At 44.4% G+C, this 19,034-nt stretch overlaps 1 protein-coding gene across 1 annotated transcript; it reads right to left on the bottom strand.

The window, feature by feature from the left end:
• Positions 1 to 906: 906 nt before the first annotated feature.
• Positions 907 to 17,982, bottom strand: st3gal2 (ST3 beta-galactoside alpha-2,3-sialyltransferase 2). The gene is made up of 7 exons (XM_035157672.2): positions 17,269 to 17,982; positions 11,466 to 11,525; positions 10,876 to 11,009; positions 9,091 to 9,270; positions 8,584 to 8,629; positions 7,613 to 7,732; positions 907 to 7,475 (listed from the first exon to the last, which is right to left on the bottom strand). The coding sequence occupies exons 1-7, from the start codon at positions 17,608 to 17,610 to the stop codon at positions 7,302 to 7,304; spliced, it is 1,056 nt and encodes a 351-aa protein (XP_035013563.2). The 5' UTR covers positions 17,611 to 17,982; the 3' UTR covers positions 907 to 7,301.
• Between the last annotated feature and the right edge of the window lie 1,052 nt (positions 17,983 to 19,034).

The raw sequence follows: 19,034 nt of genomic DNA, 5'->3' as shown, positions 1-19,034 counted from the left end.
ATTATCATACATAACTCACCTTATCTTAACCTAGACTTTACTCCAAATGGTCCTCACAAAAATACAAGTACACACATATACACACAGTTTACACTGAAGGTGGAGTACTGGATTAATCCTGTTCACCTGCGAGTTAATCAGACGTTCAAGCTGAAAACATGGTTCAGTTCTCAAGTGGAGCAAAGCTGTAAAGTCGAGGCCATAAAAACCAGGAAACATGTCTCAGAGCTGAGGTGGAGACAGATGTTGTTTCTCAAGCGGTTCAGTCACAAAAGTCTAATGTTAATTTAGAAAATATGAAGCAGCTTTAAATGTTTGTTTTGCAGTGGAACGTATTAAATCAGTGATTATTTCCGAGCCTTGTTCATTTCTTAAGCTTCATCCTTCTTTCGATTTTCTCTCAAGCGAAAAGCAAATCTACAGCAGTGGATTAAAGTAAATGAACCAATGGGTTTAATCAAACAGGAGAAAAACTCCCATTCAGATGTTAGTTTGAGTAAAAATACAATAATCTGAATGAAGTACTCAAAAGTAGACATTACGCAAAGCTCGCCTATTTGAACACGTTATACTTATTATATTTTAATATATGTTTGGAATATTAGTGATAATTTCCTGCTGTTTTTATAAAATTACATTTTGTGTATGAAGTGTTGATCTGAAAATCAAAGTATTGGAGTGAAATGTTTCCTGCAAGGTAAATACTGTGTTAGTCGTTGGAAAGATGTGGCTCATGAAGGTCAGGGAAGAAACTATAAAATAAAAAATGAAACATGCCATTTTCAAGATTATTTATGAAACAAACCAGAAATCTGTCTTATATTATTGTCATTTTTATTATGTTGAATAGATTTTGTCTATAAGTTTCACACCAAACTGCTTCTGTATAAACTCACAAACACAACATCACGTTTCATGAAGCTTTTATTTACAGAAGCATTAGATACAAAGAGTCTGATCTCGTCATACAGATGTTACGATGTGGTCAATACACACGCGTCCGTCCCACTGGAGAACGAGACGTTAACGCCGGGATGAGACAGATTCAGACATCAGGACACGATGGAGACATTTCAAACAAACTGAGACAACAAACTCTCTAAACTCCACGAATTCATTTCCCCCGACAGGATCCGTTTCATGAGTGAAACCAAAACAGCTTCTGAACATCTCGTTGGTTTTCATCCTGGTGATGATGGAGCAGCTCATCAAGTGACGGACGTGATCTCCATCATCAAAACAAACCATCATCACACCTCAAATGACATAGTTTGATATTTTGGGAAATTTACTTATTCACTTTCTTTTAGTTTAAGCTTGAAACCAGTCTGTGCCCCAAAATATGAAGCCAAAAGAAGGTTAGCTTAGCTTAGCTTAGCTTCACTCAGTCCAAAGCTAACAATCTATTTATTAGTACCTCTCACTAATTAACACAATCTTTTGACGCCTTTTTATTGTACATTTTTATAATTAATACTAGATTTCATGACTGTCAAAGCTAACTAGCAGTGGCCTTGCACAATATGACCTCCATGTGTATAAAGATGGATGACGAGAAAAGTGAAGCCAAATCATCTCCATCATCAACATTATAGTTAAAATGATAAAGATTCACATTTAGGGGAAATTTGCTTGTTCACTTTCTTTTAGCGTTAGTTTGAAACTCTTACGTCTGTGCAGGAAATATGAAGCTACAGCCAGGAGAAGGTTAGCTTAGCTTAGCTTAGCTTAACTCTGTCCAAAGCTAACAAGAGTACATTTACTGGCACCTTTACTTCTTCCTAGCAAAAACATCTTGATCACCCCCTGGTGGTTGGCTGCAGTACAGGTCATAAACCCCGACTCCTCCATGTTAACAGAGGGTGAACAGTCAACTTGACTTTACGAATGGTTAAGTGCGTGTTTTCGCAGGATCACTCCAGCGCCACCTCTGGTTCCAAACAATGTAGGAGGTGAAGATGCGTCGTCCATCTTTATAGATATTATAGCGGTATCAGTCTTCCACTTACTGGAATGTATTTCCTCAAATGTGAAACTATATTCCCATAAAAGCACATTCTCCCTCTGAGCAGGTGTGGATTCAGATTGTTCCTCGTTCTGTTTAATTGACCCATAAAAAATACATTGAATGAGTTTAATAGTCGTCTTTTATTCCAGGAAAACTGAAATTGTGGTTTTATATATATATGAGTCATTTCCATCTGCTGCTGTGCAGCTGTGCAAAGCTCTGAAGCATATTTCAGGCGAACAGTAAGTGGCCGACGTTTGTGGCTCTGCTGACAAAACGGTGGAACCTGGATCCCACCGATCGTCAAGAAGAACAGGGAGGACTTTTAGTGCGGGGGTGCTTTTACAGATTCAGGCCCAAAAGGGAAAATCAGTCCAGTTTCAGCTTTAAGGGAAACACGCATCTATCACCACGATCAGAGGATTGAACCACACATTCAAACTTCCCCCGAGAAAACCTGCTGCTACCAGGACACGTGAGAAAAACAAACCAAGATTCATGTTTCCCAAAATGCTCTCAACCTGTGCAGCTCTTTATTTCACAAATTAATTTGATGGTAAATAGATTTGGAATATGGAGAATGTCTTCCTCTTTCATTCCCACTCAACATTCCCACATGAAAATCACGATATCATTACATGTGGCTGCAGGGGGCGCTGTTGTCACATAGTGTTGCATTAAGCATCAACTCTGGTGGAGGAGAAAAAAGAAAAATCCGTGTGTTGGATCAGCGACAGGAGAAAAGAGCAGTTTTAGGTTATAAATGCTCCAGAGGACTCTGATATCTGTGTCATGTGCTGGAGGTGGAGAAGCCGTCCAGTCTAATTTCGGCTCAGCAGAGGGATCACCTCCTCTGTATCTGATGTTCAGCTGCGAGACAGGAAGCTGATAACAGCTGGAAGGTGTCGCCTGTGTGTGTGTGTGTTGTGTGTGTGGGGGGGTCAGTGGACCGTTAACAGTTTCCCACCAACTGCAGGAATGTGTGGTTCTGGCCCAGTGTCCCCATGAAACCACGTTATCTCCACAACAAGGTCCACATTCATTCTGAGGCTGGAGGGAGCATCATGGGAAACACACATCTGTAAAACTCTACACTGTCCAAACCACAGTCTGTTTATAACATCTCCCCATAAGTCAGATGATTGCCCCCTGACGACAGTGTAGGACATCAACCTGTCCTCCTCCAAGTTAGTGGATGGGACACAAACTAGAAAGTTAAAGTACACGTCAAATACATTTTTCTCAAAGATTTTTTTAGTTAGTTCACATCACACTGATGTATGTTTGAGTTCTAATTAGATTTCCTATGCTAACGGGTGATTTGTAATGATTGAGACTGACTGGCAGCTTTTAAAATCTGGGATATTTAGGATTCATTTCAGCAAAGTGGGAGGTCGTCCATCTTTATTTACAGTGTTTGACCTTTAGATGCTTTGTCACCTTGTTGTTCACTTGATGGAAACAGATGTAGAAGGTTAGGACGTTTATCATGAGCTTTGATTTTTTAGCAGTTTTAGTAGATGATCCTGTGTGAATGTCGTCGTTATTCTCCTCCATCACCGTCTGGAAAAACAGAAAGTGCCTCAAAAGCATCGACCGTATGTTGAGAAACGTATCAACAGTACGAACTGATATGAATTCACAGCACATCCTCTCCTTTAGCCCACAGCCGTCTTTAAAAAAACAGTGTCAGTGTACAAAGCAGTAAGAATTGAAGAGCGAGGCGAGAGGCGCCTGTAGCCTTCCCCAAGCAGAAGGCAAAGTGTGTGTCTTCATGTAGACTGTGTGTGTGTGTGTGTGTGTGTGTGTGTGTGTGTGCAGCTCACAAGGCACAGCTCTCAGCCAGAAAACATGTGTATGTTTGCGTGTGTGTTTAAAAGAAATGCGATGGTAGCAGCGATGGAGCAGCTGCAGCTGTGTGACGTCCAGCAGCAGGACAAGGCACGAAAGCATGAATGATGTGTGTGTGTGTGTGTGTGCTGCTGGTGTATGTGTGGCAGTGTGTGTGTGTGTGTGTGTGTGTGACAGAGAGAAAACACAAACATGTCCGCAGCCACACTGACTCTTAAAATGAGCCCAACTCAACACCAAAGCATCAAATCTGTTATGTGCAAAGTCGGATCAAAACACTGGAAGCAGAAAGTACAACGGTGAAACATGAGTCATGTGTGGTTACACAACATCATTAACAGGTAACACAATAAAAACAGCAACACAACTGAAAGTAGCATCGGAGGCACATTTCTACCCATGACCTGCTGGGGGCGCTGTAACGCCCCAACCCTCCTCACTATATGTATGTGAACAGAAGTGATTAAAACTTAAAACATTAATAAGGACGAGCGTCACAATGTCACGTGGTTTTATCCCTAAACTTCTGACGTCTGCTGTGTTTTCACATCTGCTGCAGCTGTTGACTCTCGAGCTTCCGACAAAGTCTCTATTCATAACTTACACTATCTCCCTATTCCTTGTTACACATTATGAGTCACTAGAGCAATAAAGTGACTCTGTGGAGAATCTGTTTGTGAACAGCGTTTTCCAAAAAGGACTTAATAGATTTGTTTTAAAGTTAGTGGGGGGGGGGGAGATGACCCAAGGAAGACGCCATTAAATTGCGGATCTGGATCAGGAAGTGGTTACTTTCTTTCTGTGATAAAGGGCATTGAACTCAAACAGAGAAATAAGTGACGATGTTTCTCTTTCCAAACTTAAAGGTCCCTTGTGGAGTTTTTGTTAGATTTTGTTCGATAAATCATATTATATCCTGAATTGTTAGTATTCATGTGTAACATCTTCTTCTTCTCTACCTTTGGTGCATCGCTGCGTTCCTGCCACTTGCAGGTATGTGATATTAAATGCACATATACAAGAATAAATAAAACAGGCACCCACATAAAAAAAAAAAGATCACTCCATAGCACTAATATTCATCGAAAACTCCACAGGACACGTTTAACTTTGAATGTCTTAAATGTTTGAATTCAGGTTTCCAGGCGATTTCAGTCAACTAAGACTTTTACCTTTTCTACAGTTTTCTGCTGAGCACATGAAATAATATGAAGAAAGTGTTGATTCATTCAAAAAGATAAATTTAGCGTAAATACTCAGGAAAGATATTAGTCATTGCACTTTGAAAACCACACGTACGTAGAACTTTGAACTGTTGAAACGCTGCTCTTCTCCTCTGCAGCCTGCGGCTCTGTCTTTACAAACACATCTGTCACATCGCGTTAACACGGATTTACAGTTTCAGCTCAAAACAAACACTTCTATTTTCCTGCTTCTCTACGGAACCGTCTCTTGGATATTTGTTTTCCGAGCCTGTCTAGCAGCACTTCCTTCACAAATATTTGTTCAGGCGTTCCAAGATTTAAATGACCAACAATGGAGGATACAAATTTGTAAATGGATATCGTTTGCTGGTGGAACCGTTAATGTGCCACCTGGATGGAAAACTGAGCCAATAGTATGAATCCGGCCAAAGTGCAAACTTAACACTAAACAGTAGAAAACCAACAGCTGAAATCTGCAGTCTGCAGGAGGATGTGCCTTCATCGGGAGGACCAGAACAGGTAGTGCAGTTTATGCAGAACGGGGGGGTGAAGTCTAAGGCGTCTGGCGGCTACACCCCCTTCCAGACATAGCTGGCGTTCTAATTGGCTGAGCAGGGACCATAGGGCTGGTGGTTAATGACGCTGAGCTGCTGACTGAAGTTAAATAGGTCCCAGATCCAGTGGGAGTTTCTTTCACCTTAATCTGGGGCGAAAGCACTTCGCTGGGACACAGGAGGTTAGAGTGGGAGATGTGTGACAGGGACAAGAAGCAGTGGTTTCTTTTTGTCTCAGTCCTTTAAGAAACCAAAGTGGTGAACCCAGCACAGTCTGTGTAGGAGTGTGAAGAGGATAAACAACACCGGGGAAACTTTTTAGTTTCATCCTATAAAACACTGGAGCAAGTGATGTGTTTCTAATGCTGGCTTTGTCAGACTGGCTCTTCATGCCCCAGCTCCCCAGTCCTCCTCCCAAATTAGACCCTCACAGACCACATGGGGATTTAACTCAGGTCCAGAAACCAGCGTGCCTCCATTCAAACATGAAATCCCAGGAGATGGACTTTTGGCCTCATTAGAGTCTCACGGAGTCAAACCAACGCTCTCCCAGTGAGTCAGGAGTCTGCTGCTGGACCTGTGGTTTCTGTGGCGTTGGAAATCAGGCCAGAGAAGCTGATGCTCGTGCTGCAGCCAACGTTTTTGAGTCAGAACAGACCAAAAGCAAAAGTCTTGAATAGATCTGCAAGGTACCGAAGCCTTGCTAATGCTTGTTTGGACCTCGGGGGGGGTTTAAAGGACACTCGCTACAAACCCACAGCAACCACCTGTCATCTCATAACCAATCGTTTTACAGCCCATCAGAGAAAGTCCTTGAGACGCTGTCTTCTGACATAAAGTGGAGTTAAGAGGCGAGAGATGTTTTACCTCGTATGTGATTTGAGAAGAACAATTCTCTCTCAAGTGACAGCAAATCAAAACAGGCCCTGGGGTCCTGGCAGAGCTGCAGCAGTCGTCCCGGTGCCCTCGAAATGTTTGACAGTACAATAACGTCTGAAAGCGCTACAGTTTTCCACAGTGTCCACAGTGTCCATAACCTCAATCTGGTCTGATCCTGGTGTTTGTTAATATCCACAGGTTAGAATGTGATCTGTCAGTTCCCTGTCAGACACCATGTGGCCCCCTGGATGCTAATGGTGCAGTTAGGGTGGTATTTGCAGTATGTTGCATGGATTAAATACTAATTCCACTGGTTTGAGTCCAGAGGTGGGACATTTATCAGTGAGATCCATCCCTCTCCGGCTGTCTCGGCACTGTACACAGTCAAAGTCGGTGTTTGTGGTGAAGCTGCCCTGGGAAAGAGATCAGTGGTCTTTGTCTGTCACTCCTCACGCTGAGCCAGTTACCTCACAGTCAAACTTAAGGCTCAACACTCCCTTTAATGTCAGTTTAAAGTGAGCACAACTACTTATGGATCTACATGAATCTTAGGATCCCTGTTCCTTGATCCTACACCACGTTCTCCAATCAGAACCAAGACTGTTGAGCTATTTCCCAAACGTGAGGGAAAGAGAATTGGTACCAGTTCCCTTTTGACATTTCATCTTGCCTTCAGTTTGGATTTGATTGACATCGTCTGCAAACCAGAACTGAAAGAGCTAAGTGAAAGTGAGAATATCTAACACATTCTAAGTGTCTGTTTCCTAACATGAACCCTTGGATTCATGCTGCGTGACTTGCTGGTTATTTCCCAGGGAATACAGTGATTTTTTCGGCCTTGGCCAGCTGCTGGATTATCTGGGCTTCGTAGTCGGCATCGTGGACGCCCGTCTTCCTGAACTCTCCGGAGTAGCGGTTCTGCTCCCAGTAGTGGTGCCAGTTCCCCCGGCTGTCGGCCCCGAAACCGAACACATTCACCTGGAGGAGATGGACAGGTGAGTGTCAGAAGCCTGTGTGTGTTTACACGTGCATGTACAGAATCTGAGCTACGGTTTCAGCATTTTACAGCATGTTGGTGACACTGTGGAGGCAAAGTGAGAAAGTGAAGCACTGACCTCATCACAGACGTGAAGGGCAAAGAAAAGCACGAGCATGCCCGTGGAGGGGTAGCGTCCATGATGCCGGGTCCAGTGGTCGTGGATGTATTTAAAGAACGCTGGGTTGAAGACCTGGACCTGGACGGTGGACAAACAGAAAAAAGAGAATACGATTAAATTGCTGCAAACAAACCAACCAAACAAGACAGAAGTGGCTTCTGTCTGCAATGGCAATGGATTTTAATCTGCATTCACTCCCGGGTCAAATGACTCTGCAGTAGACTCAAGTTTTAATCTGCTCCGATCAGCCATGATGGAAACGTGACACCCTGTCAAACACACTAATTTGACAAGGCAGCGAGGTGAGAGCGCGCCCCAGTTGTCAGTGCTCTGAGATATCGTACATGAGGCTCCAGGGAGAAAACATAACTCCTCTACTGGCAATTGAAAAGGAGTCAATCTTCTTTTTAGTGGGTTTAAAAAAAACTTGTATAGAAGCTGCTTTTGTTGTAAAACAGGTATAAGAATCAAACTGAAAGTGAAGATGTTTTTCACTTTTACAGCATCGTCCCACGGTGTCATATTTATAAAGATATAGATTTCATATCCACGTCGTTCAGAAGAGTCCAACAGAAACACAATTAAAATAATCTCAAGGCTTTATGCTGCTCGGAGCGTCGCACCGGAGGAGGAAATCTTTTTAATCTATAGTTTAGACACTGTAAAAAACGGATTCTACGACCAGGTGACGATGTTCCCGAAGACGTCACAGGACGGGGATTTATTTGAGTGAATTTATATTTTCATGGATTAAAGAACGAGCGGGAAACGAAGGGAAGGTTTATAATCTAACTGTAATCCTTCATCAACCATGAGGAGGGGGTGGGTTTAATTGCAGACGGGGGGTCAAAGTGTGTGTGTGTCTGCTTACATGTATGTGTTTGCACATAACTGTGAGAATGACCAAAAGTAATAAGTAAAATTCATACCTTGTCTTTATCTACACGGAGGAACTGCTTCACTGGAGCGTAGGTACTGAGAGAGAGAGGGGGGGGGAGAGAGAGAGAGAGAGAGAGAGAGAGACATTGATTAAACACATCCAATCAGCACTTTAAGTGATTGCTGCAGCTATGAATTCTGGATGATTGACAGCTGACAGATTGTTCCAACCCAGTGACTCTCTGGCTTCTCATAACTTTGCTGAGTGTGTGGGTGTATACGTGTGTGTGTGTGTGTGTGTGTGTGTGTGTGTGTGTGTGTGTGTGTGTGTGTGTGTGTGTGTATCTACAAAGTGAAATGTGTGCATGCCCTCCCACTCCACTCTACTCACTGAGCATGTGTGTCTCGGCACTCTGAAGTTAAATTTGCGTATTCCAACATTTTAGCGCCTCGTGTTTTTTTGTGCACATGCATGTGCGTCCACAAAATGTGTTAATCCATGCTTATGCATCTCTGTGTCTTATGTGGCTTATGCGTGTGCGTGTGTGCCTTCTTACAATCGAATCTGGCCGGTGGACAGAGCGCTGGTGATCCACACAAGATCCAGTGTTTTGAAGGGAACCAGCACGAAGCTGATGTTGGCAGCCAGGTTTTTGGCGCTCTCCGGGTACATGAAGTGATGAGTGGTGTGGCTGCCTGCGTCTTCCTCGTAGCCCACTGTGGGGGCCAGGTTTATCCTGGGAGCAAGAGGGAGAGATAAAACAGCATGAGAGAGGGATGTCTTCAGGTCGCGCATCATCTGTTGAGGCTGGGCAACGGAAGCTTTGGTTCAAACCCCAGCAGCAGTCGCTCATCATTATTATTTATGAGTATTATGCGGCTGCCAGTCCCAGTGTGAAATAGTAAATATGTGCAGCAGAACATACTGAACAGGACGATGGAACACAAAACTAACATCATCTTAAGAAGCTGATATGAAGAAAATCTGTTCTTACCGTAAGTACACAATGGTTCAGCATTAACATTTATTTAAATGAATGTTTTTTAGTTTAAACTCTATAAAAAAATAGCTCGTCTGACTTTGACAACATCTTTAAAACTCACTAATACGTATGTTTGTTTGGTCTTTAGGTTTAAATTCAAAACTGTTGCCTTCATCATATAAGAAAAACATGAAATAGTTTCAGTTTCCTTGAGTTTCTTCCTCTTGTGCTGTGTCGACTTTGTGCTGCTGAGGATCATCTGCCTCTTGGACAAGTTGTTTGTACATTCACAGCATTATTCTTCATCCTTTGTTGACTTGTTTACAGCTGAGCCTCTCAGCTCAGTGAGCTGCAGACGTCTGCTGTATTTACTGAGTGCGTTGTTTAAGACAACAGGAAGCTGCACCTGAACATAATGGCCACCGTGCACATCTACCCATCTGTGAACAAAGCAGATGCTGGTGAGACGGCAGACAGACAGGAGGTGGGCGGCAGGGGTGAGTGGGACCGTTGTGGGCCAAGTTGATTTTAAAATCAAATGAGGATCAAACTGCAGCGATGAGACGGCGTAACAGGAGATGGAAGCTGGAGGCGGCCCACGCATGTCTCCTGACGCTGCCACGCTAATGGAGGCTAATGTCTCAAGCACAAAGAAATACTCTGCACTCCTGCATCGTAACCAGCACGGGGCCTCGACTCAGACACTGCACGGACCAACATATAGCTGGTGTGTGTGTGTGTGTGTGTGTGTGTGTGTGTGTGTGTGTGTGTGTGTGTGTGTGTGTGTGTGTGTGTGTGTGCCAACTGACAACAATCACGCTCTGTGATCCAGGGGGAGGAGTCTGCCACACAGGGATTTATGTTCCTCAGTGTAAGTCCAAGACCCGATCTATACATTTGAGCCTCTGACCTCACCAGAGACCTCTCTGTCGACCAATAGGAGAGCAGGGTAGTGGGCAGCATTACACACGGAGATTAAATATAGTATCAGAGGAACACGTCAGCTGATCTGCATCTTGATTCTGTAATTTCCCTTTCGGATTAATAAAGCACTCAATCTATCATCTATCTTTAAAGTACATCTCCCCCTCGTGCACACGCACACACAAACTTGATGATGATGATGTAACTTTAATGACATACTGTGCACGGTATAGTTCTCTCCTCACATGAACTCTCTCCCCTCTCCTCTCCAGATGTCTCCCTCCCTCCTCCTCCTCCTCCTCCTCCTCCCTGTTTCAGCCTTCATCTTGGCATCTATCTCATCTATCTTTTGGGATTGCTCTGTCTAATGCAGCCCTGTATCCCCTCTGGTTTCTATCACTTCGCTCCTCTGTCCAAAGCCTCTATCCCCCTCACCTCATGATGTAGTTGTGTCCGTCTATAGTGGCGCCATACCCGGCCCCGCGGAGGTTTCCGGAGTTTCCCACCACCGCGCAGCGTAGGCAGCGTCCCGGATCCCACGAGCCGTACGGAGACCTTCCGGGAATCACCTGCAATAATAGATGGAATATGAATAAAGCCGAACTGGATTGATGCTACACGTGAAAGTAAATAGGTCATTATTAGTACTGGAAGAGCAAGAGACAAAAAATAACCGAACCTACAGCTCAGACCAGATCGTAAACATACATCCTGGTCTCTACTGGGGTGAATTCTTCATGAGGCCCTTCATTAAAAATAAATAAGCCCCTTCCACCCTCAGGGAGCCAGACTGAGATAGTCAAAGACACATCCTTATGTGAACGCTCAGTCCTGTGCTTGGAGTCAGAATAGATAAAAAAGATATAGAGATACATTAAACGGGAATGAGCCGGGTCATTGATAAACCTAATGTCCAATAAAAGTAAATCTGCTCCCCTCTGCCTTTGCCCAAGAGTGTGAGGTAATGACTGGGCGGATTTGAAAGCACCACAGCAATGGAAAGATGAATTAATGATATAAAATACCTGGAACAGCCTCAGCAGCACCTGCTGGATGCTGTGTGGTTTAAACTGGGGCTGTAACATCTAGAGAGAGAGGGAGAGAGAGGGAGGGAGAGAGAGAGAGAGGGAGAGAGAGAGAGGAGGGAGAGAGAGAGAGAGAGAGGGAGGGAGAGGGAGGAAGAGAGGGAAGAGAGGGAGGGAGAAATAAAGTACGGTTAGGATGCGTAGTTTCTCCTCTGCAGACAAATTGGATCTGACAACAGACTTTAAGCATGTACGTGTGTATGCATCTGCCTGCATTCATGTGCAAATAAGCAGGTGCTTGTGCAGAGCTAGTGTGTGTGTGTGTGTGTGTGTGTGTGTGTGTGTGTGTGTGTGTGTGTGTGTGTGTGTGTGTGTGTAACAGCCATGTGTCAGACTGATGGGATGCAGTCAGACTGGCTGAGCTCTGGTCAGAGGAGCAGAGACGTTTCTGTCCACATGTCAAAAAAGAGCTGAATTTAAAAGGAAAAACAAATAACACAGTGAAGGAAAGAAAATACAGAAACTGTCAAATGATAAAAAGAAGAGGTGCTTGTTTTTATCATTTTATCAACACGTCATTTTATCAACATGTCATGCGCCTGGTTGTCTACAAGTAAACTCTTCAAATTACAGCTAAATAGACGAGACTGTTAAAGTTTCTTTCCAGGGTTTCTCTCTGAAACGTCCCTGAGACCTTCTGTTCATGAGGGTTTTCATCTCGTGAAGGTCGTCAGGTTGTAGGTTGGGCGTTTGTCCCATTCTTGTAAATGTGATATCTCAAAAATGACTCAAGGGAATTTCACAAGATTTGGCACAAATGTTCATCGAGACTTAAAGAGGAAGTGATAACAGTTTGGTGGATTAAGGACAAAGGTCGAGGTCACGGTGACCTCACGAATCACAAAAATCAACAAACTAATGAAAAATTGTTGGAGGTGAACAAGTATTCGGCGTTAATTCTAATTCTTAATTCCTTCTGATCATGGATTTGAACGTAAAGAGAACAATGACACAAACTAACAGATGCTCACAAAACAGAAGTTGTTCAATTTAGAAGGAAAATAAAAAATCTTGTTCCAATTCCAGGATCTGCCAAACCAAACAGGAAAATGGGCAGTCGTGCATGTAGAGACAGAAAGCAACTGCACGCACACACACACACACACACACACACACACACACACACACACACACACACACACACACACACACACACACACACACACCTTTTCACCCACCATCGGCCTTAATTCACTTTTCCCAAAACAGATCTCCTCCACTTGTGTTTTCATTCTTAAATCCTCTCCAGCAGTTTCCGTTGCCCTCACGTCTAATTCCCTCTCTTTAATTTCCCTTGCTCCCCTCTTCGTTTCTCCTCCTCCTCCTCCTCCTCCTCCTCCGGTCTCTCTTCATCTCTCTGGTCTCTCTGGGACGCCCGTTCACCTCGCAGCTCATCAGTGCTTATTTGAAACCACAAAGTCTTAAACTTCCCATTGCTCTCTCTCTCTCTCTCTCTCACTTCGCCTCTCCTGTTGTTAGCTCTCTGCATTTCACTCTCGTACATCCCTCCATCCTTTGACTCCCTGCATGACACCAGAGGCAGCTTGGCACGCTGCACCGCTGCACCGCTGCACTTCAGGGGCTGCTAATGATGTTTTTTGGCAGCCATGACACTGTTGTCTCGCTTCCTTCCTTCCTCTCTGGTGTTCTCTACCTCCTGAAGTATTACCTTCCTGACGTCTACTTTCATTTAAAACAGTATTTCACACACAAACATCCTGATTCAGGAGTCGTCTTGACCTTTAATTGGTTGTGTATCACTGGCGTAATAGTCCCACTCCAAAACTACATATATTTAAAATGGCTAAATTATAACTCTACACCTTCCTTCCACGTGTTGGGACTGGGATAAAGGAATATGCTAATATGCCCCCCCCACCCCACCCTCACAGCGCCACCTGCAGCTGAGGAGCCTTTTCCAGCTCCTAAGCTCCACCCACAAGATGACAGGATTGGTTTCTTAGGTTTAAACAAAGTACAATAAGTGTAAATTAAGAGATTCTTGCAAATTAAAAAGCATTGAACCACACATTTCTAGAGTAGAGATTTATTGTCATTAAATATTTAAACCCAGTAGCTGCCAGATGTAACCACAGATTGTATTAATGGAGGACGAGTCTCCACTTCTTCCCATTGTATGAGAATGAATCCGTAATATCCTGGATACAGGTGCTGCAAATTATTTTATTGGTTTATTTCTTTAATTCTCTATTCAACTCTTATTTCTTTCTTTCTAAATGCTTCTGCTTATGTTGTTGTTACTATTACTCATGATGCCTTTGATTATTTCGCTGTTGAAACGCGATGTTCAAATAAACTTGCCTTTTAAATTTAGACATCTGTGGAAGTAAATGTTTTTTTCTTTTCAGTCTCAATATCATGCAAACTACATGCATGCAAATGTTCTGCTGAAAATCCTCTACAGTTAATCATAATAAACCAATGAAGAGTTGTCTGAGTGTTGGAAATCCTGAGTGTGTTTAATATCTTCGCTAAAAAATAATTTGGACAGAAAATCATTGTTTTAAGTATTTATTTAATTTAATACTTGATGCTTTCTTTTCCTCAGGCAGGAATCCACAATAACACATTAATTTGGATTGAAGAGCGTGAACTTAATCATGCATGAGATCATTTATCTTCTGCTTTCTTACAGACACTGGCTGATTGGACTTGGTACTAAAAGCAACTCAAAGAAATGTGGAGAAAACAGACAAGGCCAAGACGTTATTTCACCCTTTCAGTCTATAAGTGACTGTGGAGCAGCCTTACACAGCCTCCTTCTCCCTGTCAGTCAGGAAACAACCACTTTCTTACTTTTATATTATGTTGTCCAATAAGCAAACATTGGTTTGAATCTCTCTCTAATCTTATTTGACTGCAGAGACTGGTATGTTACATTAGTTTGATACGGTCCTGTACGTTTCTTCTCTTTGCTCTAGTTTCATTTATTGTTTTCCTCACACATTGAATATTCTTCATTTCTTCTCTGTTCTTTTTCTGTCCTCCTTCTTCCCTATTTACCCACTTTATTAGTCAATCTGTCTCATCCCTCACTCGCCTCGTTTGAAACTGCAAGGTCATTCCCGCCTCTCTCCACCAGGAGGCACCCCGCGGAGGCCAGGACAAGGACTTTCTCCTCTTTGTTTCCAGACGACTTTGCATTGATTGTCTGTCTGTGTCTGTAAAGTGACCTTCAATGTGAGTTGCAGTTTTCTTCTATTGATTGAGATTATGTTTCTGAAGAATTGTTATGAAGGTTATTGGAAAATCTGTGGTCTCACTTGTTATTTAATATTAGGATGAAGTTAGCATTTGGCTGATTGCTATTGGAAACATTTGTGGAACTTAAAAGTGGAATTATTCAACATGATTTAAAGACAGATTAGGGATTTGTGTGGTCGAGATATTTTGTTAAAGATGTGTTCCTCTCTTTGTTTAGAATTATGAAAATCAGCATTCACATCTGGACAAATGCTTGCAACTCTCATTTCCTGGAGATTTGTGGCTCTAGTTAAAATCCTAAATCCAAAACATCCGTCCTTTTGTCATTTCATCACTCCTATTTTCCTATCTTCCATTTTTCCACTTTCTCAGCTTTATCCAATATTTGATCTTGCCTGTTCCCTCCCCACCCATTTCTCGTCTCTTAATGTTTCCCCCCCCCCTCTCTGTGTTTATCACCTCACTGTTGCTGTGTGACCTAATGACTTGGCAGCTGTTGGCCTGTGTTTGCAGTTTTCAGTCATTTCAGAGCGGGGACTGAGGCTGCTGCTCTGAAACAGGACTCTGAACCAGCCGCTGAAGGGCATCCCATAATACTGGAAACGCACAGACCCACACAAACCCATCTCAAGTTGACTAACACACCCAAATGAATACACACCCATGAAGACAAACGCCAACACAAGTCCAACCGTAGGATTCTTTGATTAAGGCCTTGTCTCCACAATTTTTTATGGATATTTTCCCCTCCAATTAAACCCCAAAAAATCTGTCTATGAAATGAATTCTACAAAATATCTCAAACAAGCCTGATGGGCCAGTAGGTGGCGATAAGGTCAACATCAACAACCCGTCAAATACCAGAGAAGAACACAGTGAGCACCCTCATTGAGCTTGTTCTCCTTTGCCGGTGGAAACTTCAAAACCAAGATCATGGCACAAATGATCAGGTGCGACAGACCCCTGTGAATGTTGGTAATGTGGTGCAGTGATGCTAAATGTAGCTGTAATAGGACAGTGCTAACCAAATGTAGTGAATCTGGTAGTACGCTGTGATGAGAGAGTTTTTGAAAACCTGCACTTTTGAAAGCGTTTGTAAAAGTCTTTGTTCCAGTGACTTAAAACGTTCTTTGAGTGTCGAAGATATTCACATTAGTGTGGACTCGGCACAAGAGCGTCCCGTCCCTCTCACTCTCTCTCTTGGAGGATGGAGTCCTTTCAGTTTCTTAGTCATTGCTGAGTTGTGCTTTAAGAGCCAACATAGAGAGCAGCCAACCCTGCGATGTTCCACTTCCTCACTAACACCCTGACATGTGACTGGCAAGGGGGGTTCATGAGGGGCATGTAGTTCTTGTGTGAAGGGATTGGTTGGCTCAGCGATGAGGAGTAGGGAGGAGAGATGTGCGATTATGATCTGTTACTTCCCCTGCATGATCAAGATGAACGCAACCGGTTCTTGCCTGGCTGATGCTTGCACTGCGTCAGAGGATATCGGAGCCTTTCACAACTTTCCCCTGTAGTGTAGCTGGGCTTTGCAGCTCAGTTGAGGGGGGGGCTGCACTGAACAGCCAGGTCTAATTCACAATAAATAGCAGCTGTTGCTGTCTCAGCATTTTGGGTCCCAGTGTGCGATTGGCCCGAGAGGCCCGGCCAATTCACATGTGGAATCTTGTTTGTTTAGTCCAAAGTGGTTTGAAGGAGGATTATGTGTCACGACTTATCCAGAGGCAAACAAACAAGATGGACACGTAGTGGTTAGTGAGCGTGAGAGGTGCTGGTAAACAGGTTCCGTTATCTTTAGACAGAGCCATGCTGGTACTTTGTTTTTAGTCTTTATGCTAAGCTAAGATAAACTAAGCTAAGCTAAGATAAGCTACCTGGCAGCTGGCGTTCCGATATATAAATCTCAGCTAGAAGACAAACAAGAGTTCCTCCTAAAATACTGTTATTATTGACTTGCAAAGTAGGGAGAGTTTATTTTGTCGCTTTTCCCAATGTATTGCCTCAAAGACAATGTTACATGATTCCCAGTTGGAGAACGTCTACGGTTCTAAATCAACAGTGTGTTAAAAAGTCTCTGCAGCGATTCCCAAGGTGCATTTCTGTAAGAAACCACCAGGCTTAAAACCCTGTGGTGGGCAGCCAACGGTGAACCGGAGGCAAAAAATTATGATGTTGAGAAAACACCATCTGCAGCTTCAGAATCAGCTCATAACAATTCTGGATGAATTCGGCGTCTCTGGTGCAATGTTTAATTTTCAAAATGCTTTGTTCACTCCAGCTCTGATTATTGCCTCTAACTGGCTCCTTCTCTAAAGCAACGACGACTGAGGCTCATGGGAGCAGATGATGAACAAAACATTTCTCAGACAAACAATCAAGTCTGGTGTTGGTAACATTAACCTGTGGGAGAGTCGTGTCTTTCTATGTAACAGTGAGAAGATTTCAAAATGGAAAAACACTTGTGGCACCAGCTTCACAACTTTATCAGACATTAGTAGGTAAAGTGATTACTTACCACCCACCAGTAGTAGACATCAGACAGCAGCTGGATGTTGTCTCTGGTCCAAACAGGTGAGATATCCGGGTCAAAGTTCTCATCGAACCAATCAGAAACGCCAGGGTCTCCGACACAGCGTGGGCAGGCACATGTCTTCTGCTGCGGGGCGTCAGGTGCTGACAGGCGGTGTGCGCCCGCGTAGCTGGGCACGAGCTTCACTCGCCTCGACTCCTCCCACCCGGGCGGCTCCAGGTAGTTGAAGCTGACGCCCCCGCGGAGGGAGACGGAGAAGAAGAGCGAGGTGAGGAAGACGAGAGCCAGCGAGCCGAAGAGAACACAGATCCTGCGGGAGCATCTCATCCTGCCTCCTTTCTCTGCTCCGCCTCCTCCTCCTCCGGGGCTACCTGCACCTCCTGCTGCCCCGGCCACCCCTCCACTCAGCCACGGCCTGAGCTCGGAGAGTCGGGGCCCTCCCCGGGATAGACCCCCGCTCCAGGCCCCCCAGCCCCAGCGCCTGTCCCGCTGCAGAGTGGAGGACGGGATGCGGCCCCCCCATGGCCATGTCCCCACCCCCGGGCCTGCCACCGTCCCCAGCCCACTACCTCCTCTGCCTCTTTGCAACGACCACCAGTGGCTGGTCACCCTGGTTGGGACGACCTCCTGCCTGTGACTCTGGGCCACGGGATCACCCACGATATCAGACGCGTGAAACACACTCACACACTGATGGAGGACAAGGTGTCAGAGTCGATTTGTCTCACAGTCAAGCTGTGCAGTCAGCGATGCTCCGACGCCTTCTCCCCGTCTCCTGGTGGAGTCTCTCTCTCCCTCTCCTCCACAGCTATGTGCTCGTCTCACACACACACACACGAGTCGCAGCTGACTCACATTCACTGCTTCAGAAGTCCTCTGCTTACAGTGTGAGGTGATCTCTCCTTCGCCTTTGAGCACAGACTCAGATTTCCTTGCACCTTTCTATCATTTGTTCTTCCTCTCCTTTTTTTCAACTTTCTAACTGTCCCCTCTCTGGCTTACACTGTCCTTATGTCCACCTGTCTGTCTTTCTTTCTCAGTAACAGCAGTGTCCATCTTCAGTGAAATCCCGTGGCTGAATTGCAGCAGACGCCTCTCGCCTCCTCTGCCATCCGTGTGAACGGAAAGCGTGGCGCTCCGTGCTCTCCCTCTTTTTCTGTCTCTCTCGTTTGCACTGAGGCGACGTAACCACAGAAAGCTGGCAGACTAGTTGAGAACAGCGGAAAGGGGGAGGGCAGAAGGGAGGAGGAGAGGGAGGAGGAGCAGTAAAAGGGAGGAGGTTTGGCCTGAAGGGTGTTCCATCACATCTCTAGCCATCCTCAACAAACAAAAAATACCTCTCTTCCCCTCTTTGCTTTCCTTTTCTCTGCTTGGTTCCTCTGTTGTCTGCCGTACTCGCAGTATTCGTTTTTCTCTCTCGAGGTTCCCGTCACCAAGTACTTCTCCGTCTGAACGTCTCTCCTTTCCCCTTTTTACTGCTTCCAGTTCATTGTGTGTTTTCCGCCTGTTTCTGAGCCGTTTGGTGTGTGGAGTTTAAAGCAGTCTTCTGTTGCCGTTCCTCTCCACACTCTCTTCAAAACACAAAGTTTTTAAAAGTCGGGATAAAAAGTTTCAGCTCCTTGTGGTGAATGATGAAATCTTAATGAAAAAAGGGGCTTCCTGACGCTCATTCAACGGAAGAACAGCAGTTCCCACTATCGTCTCCTTGATGCCTGCGCTGCATTTGAGGGGATCTGCACAATTCAGAAAAC

Source organism: Hippoglossus stenolepis, chromosome 5 (assembly GCF_022539355.2).
Source record: "Hippoglossus stenolepis isolate QCI-W04-F060 chromosome 5, HSTE1.2, whole genome shotgun sequence".
In the NCBI taxonomy this organism is placed as follows: Eukaryota; Metazoa; Chordata; class Actinopteri; order Pleuronectiformes; family Pleuronectidae; genus Hippoglossus; species Hippoglossus stenolepis.
Note: the sequence above shows the minus strand (reverse complement) of the source record. Positions and strands in the feature narration are given on the sequence as shown.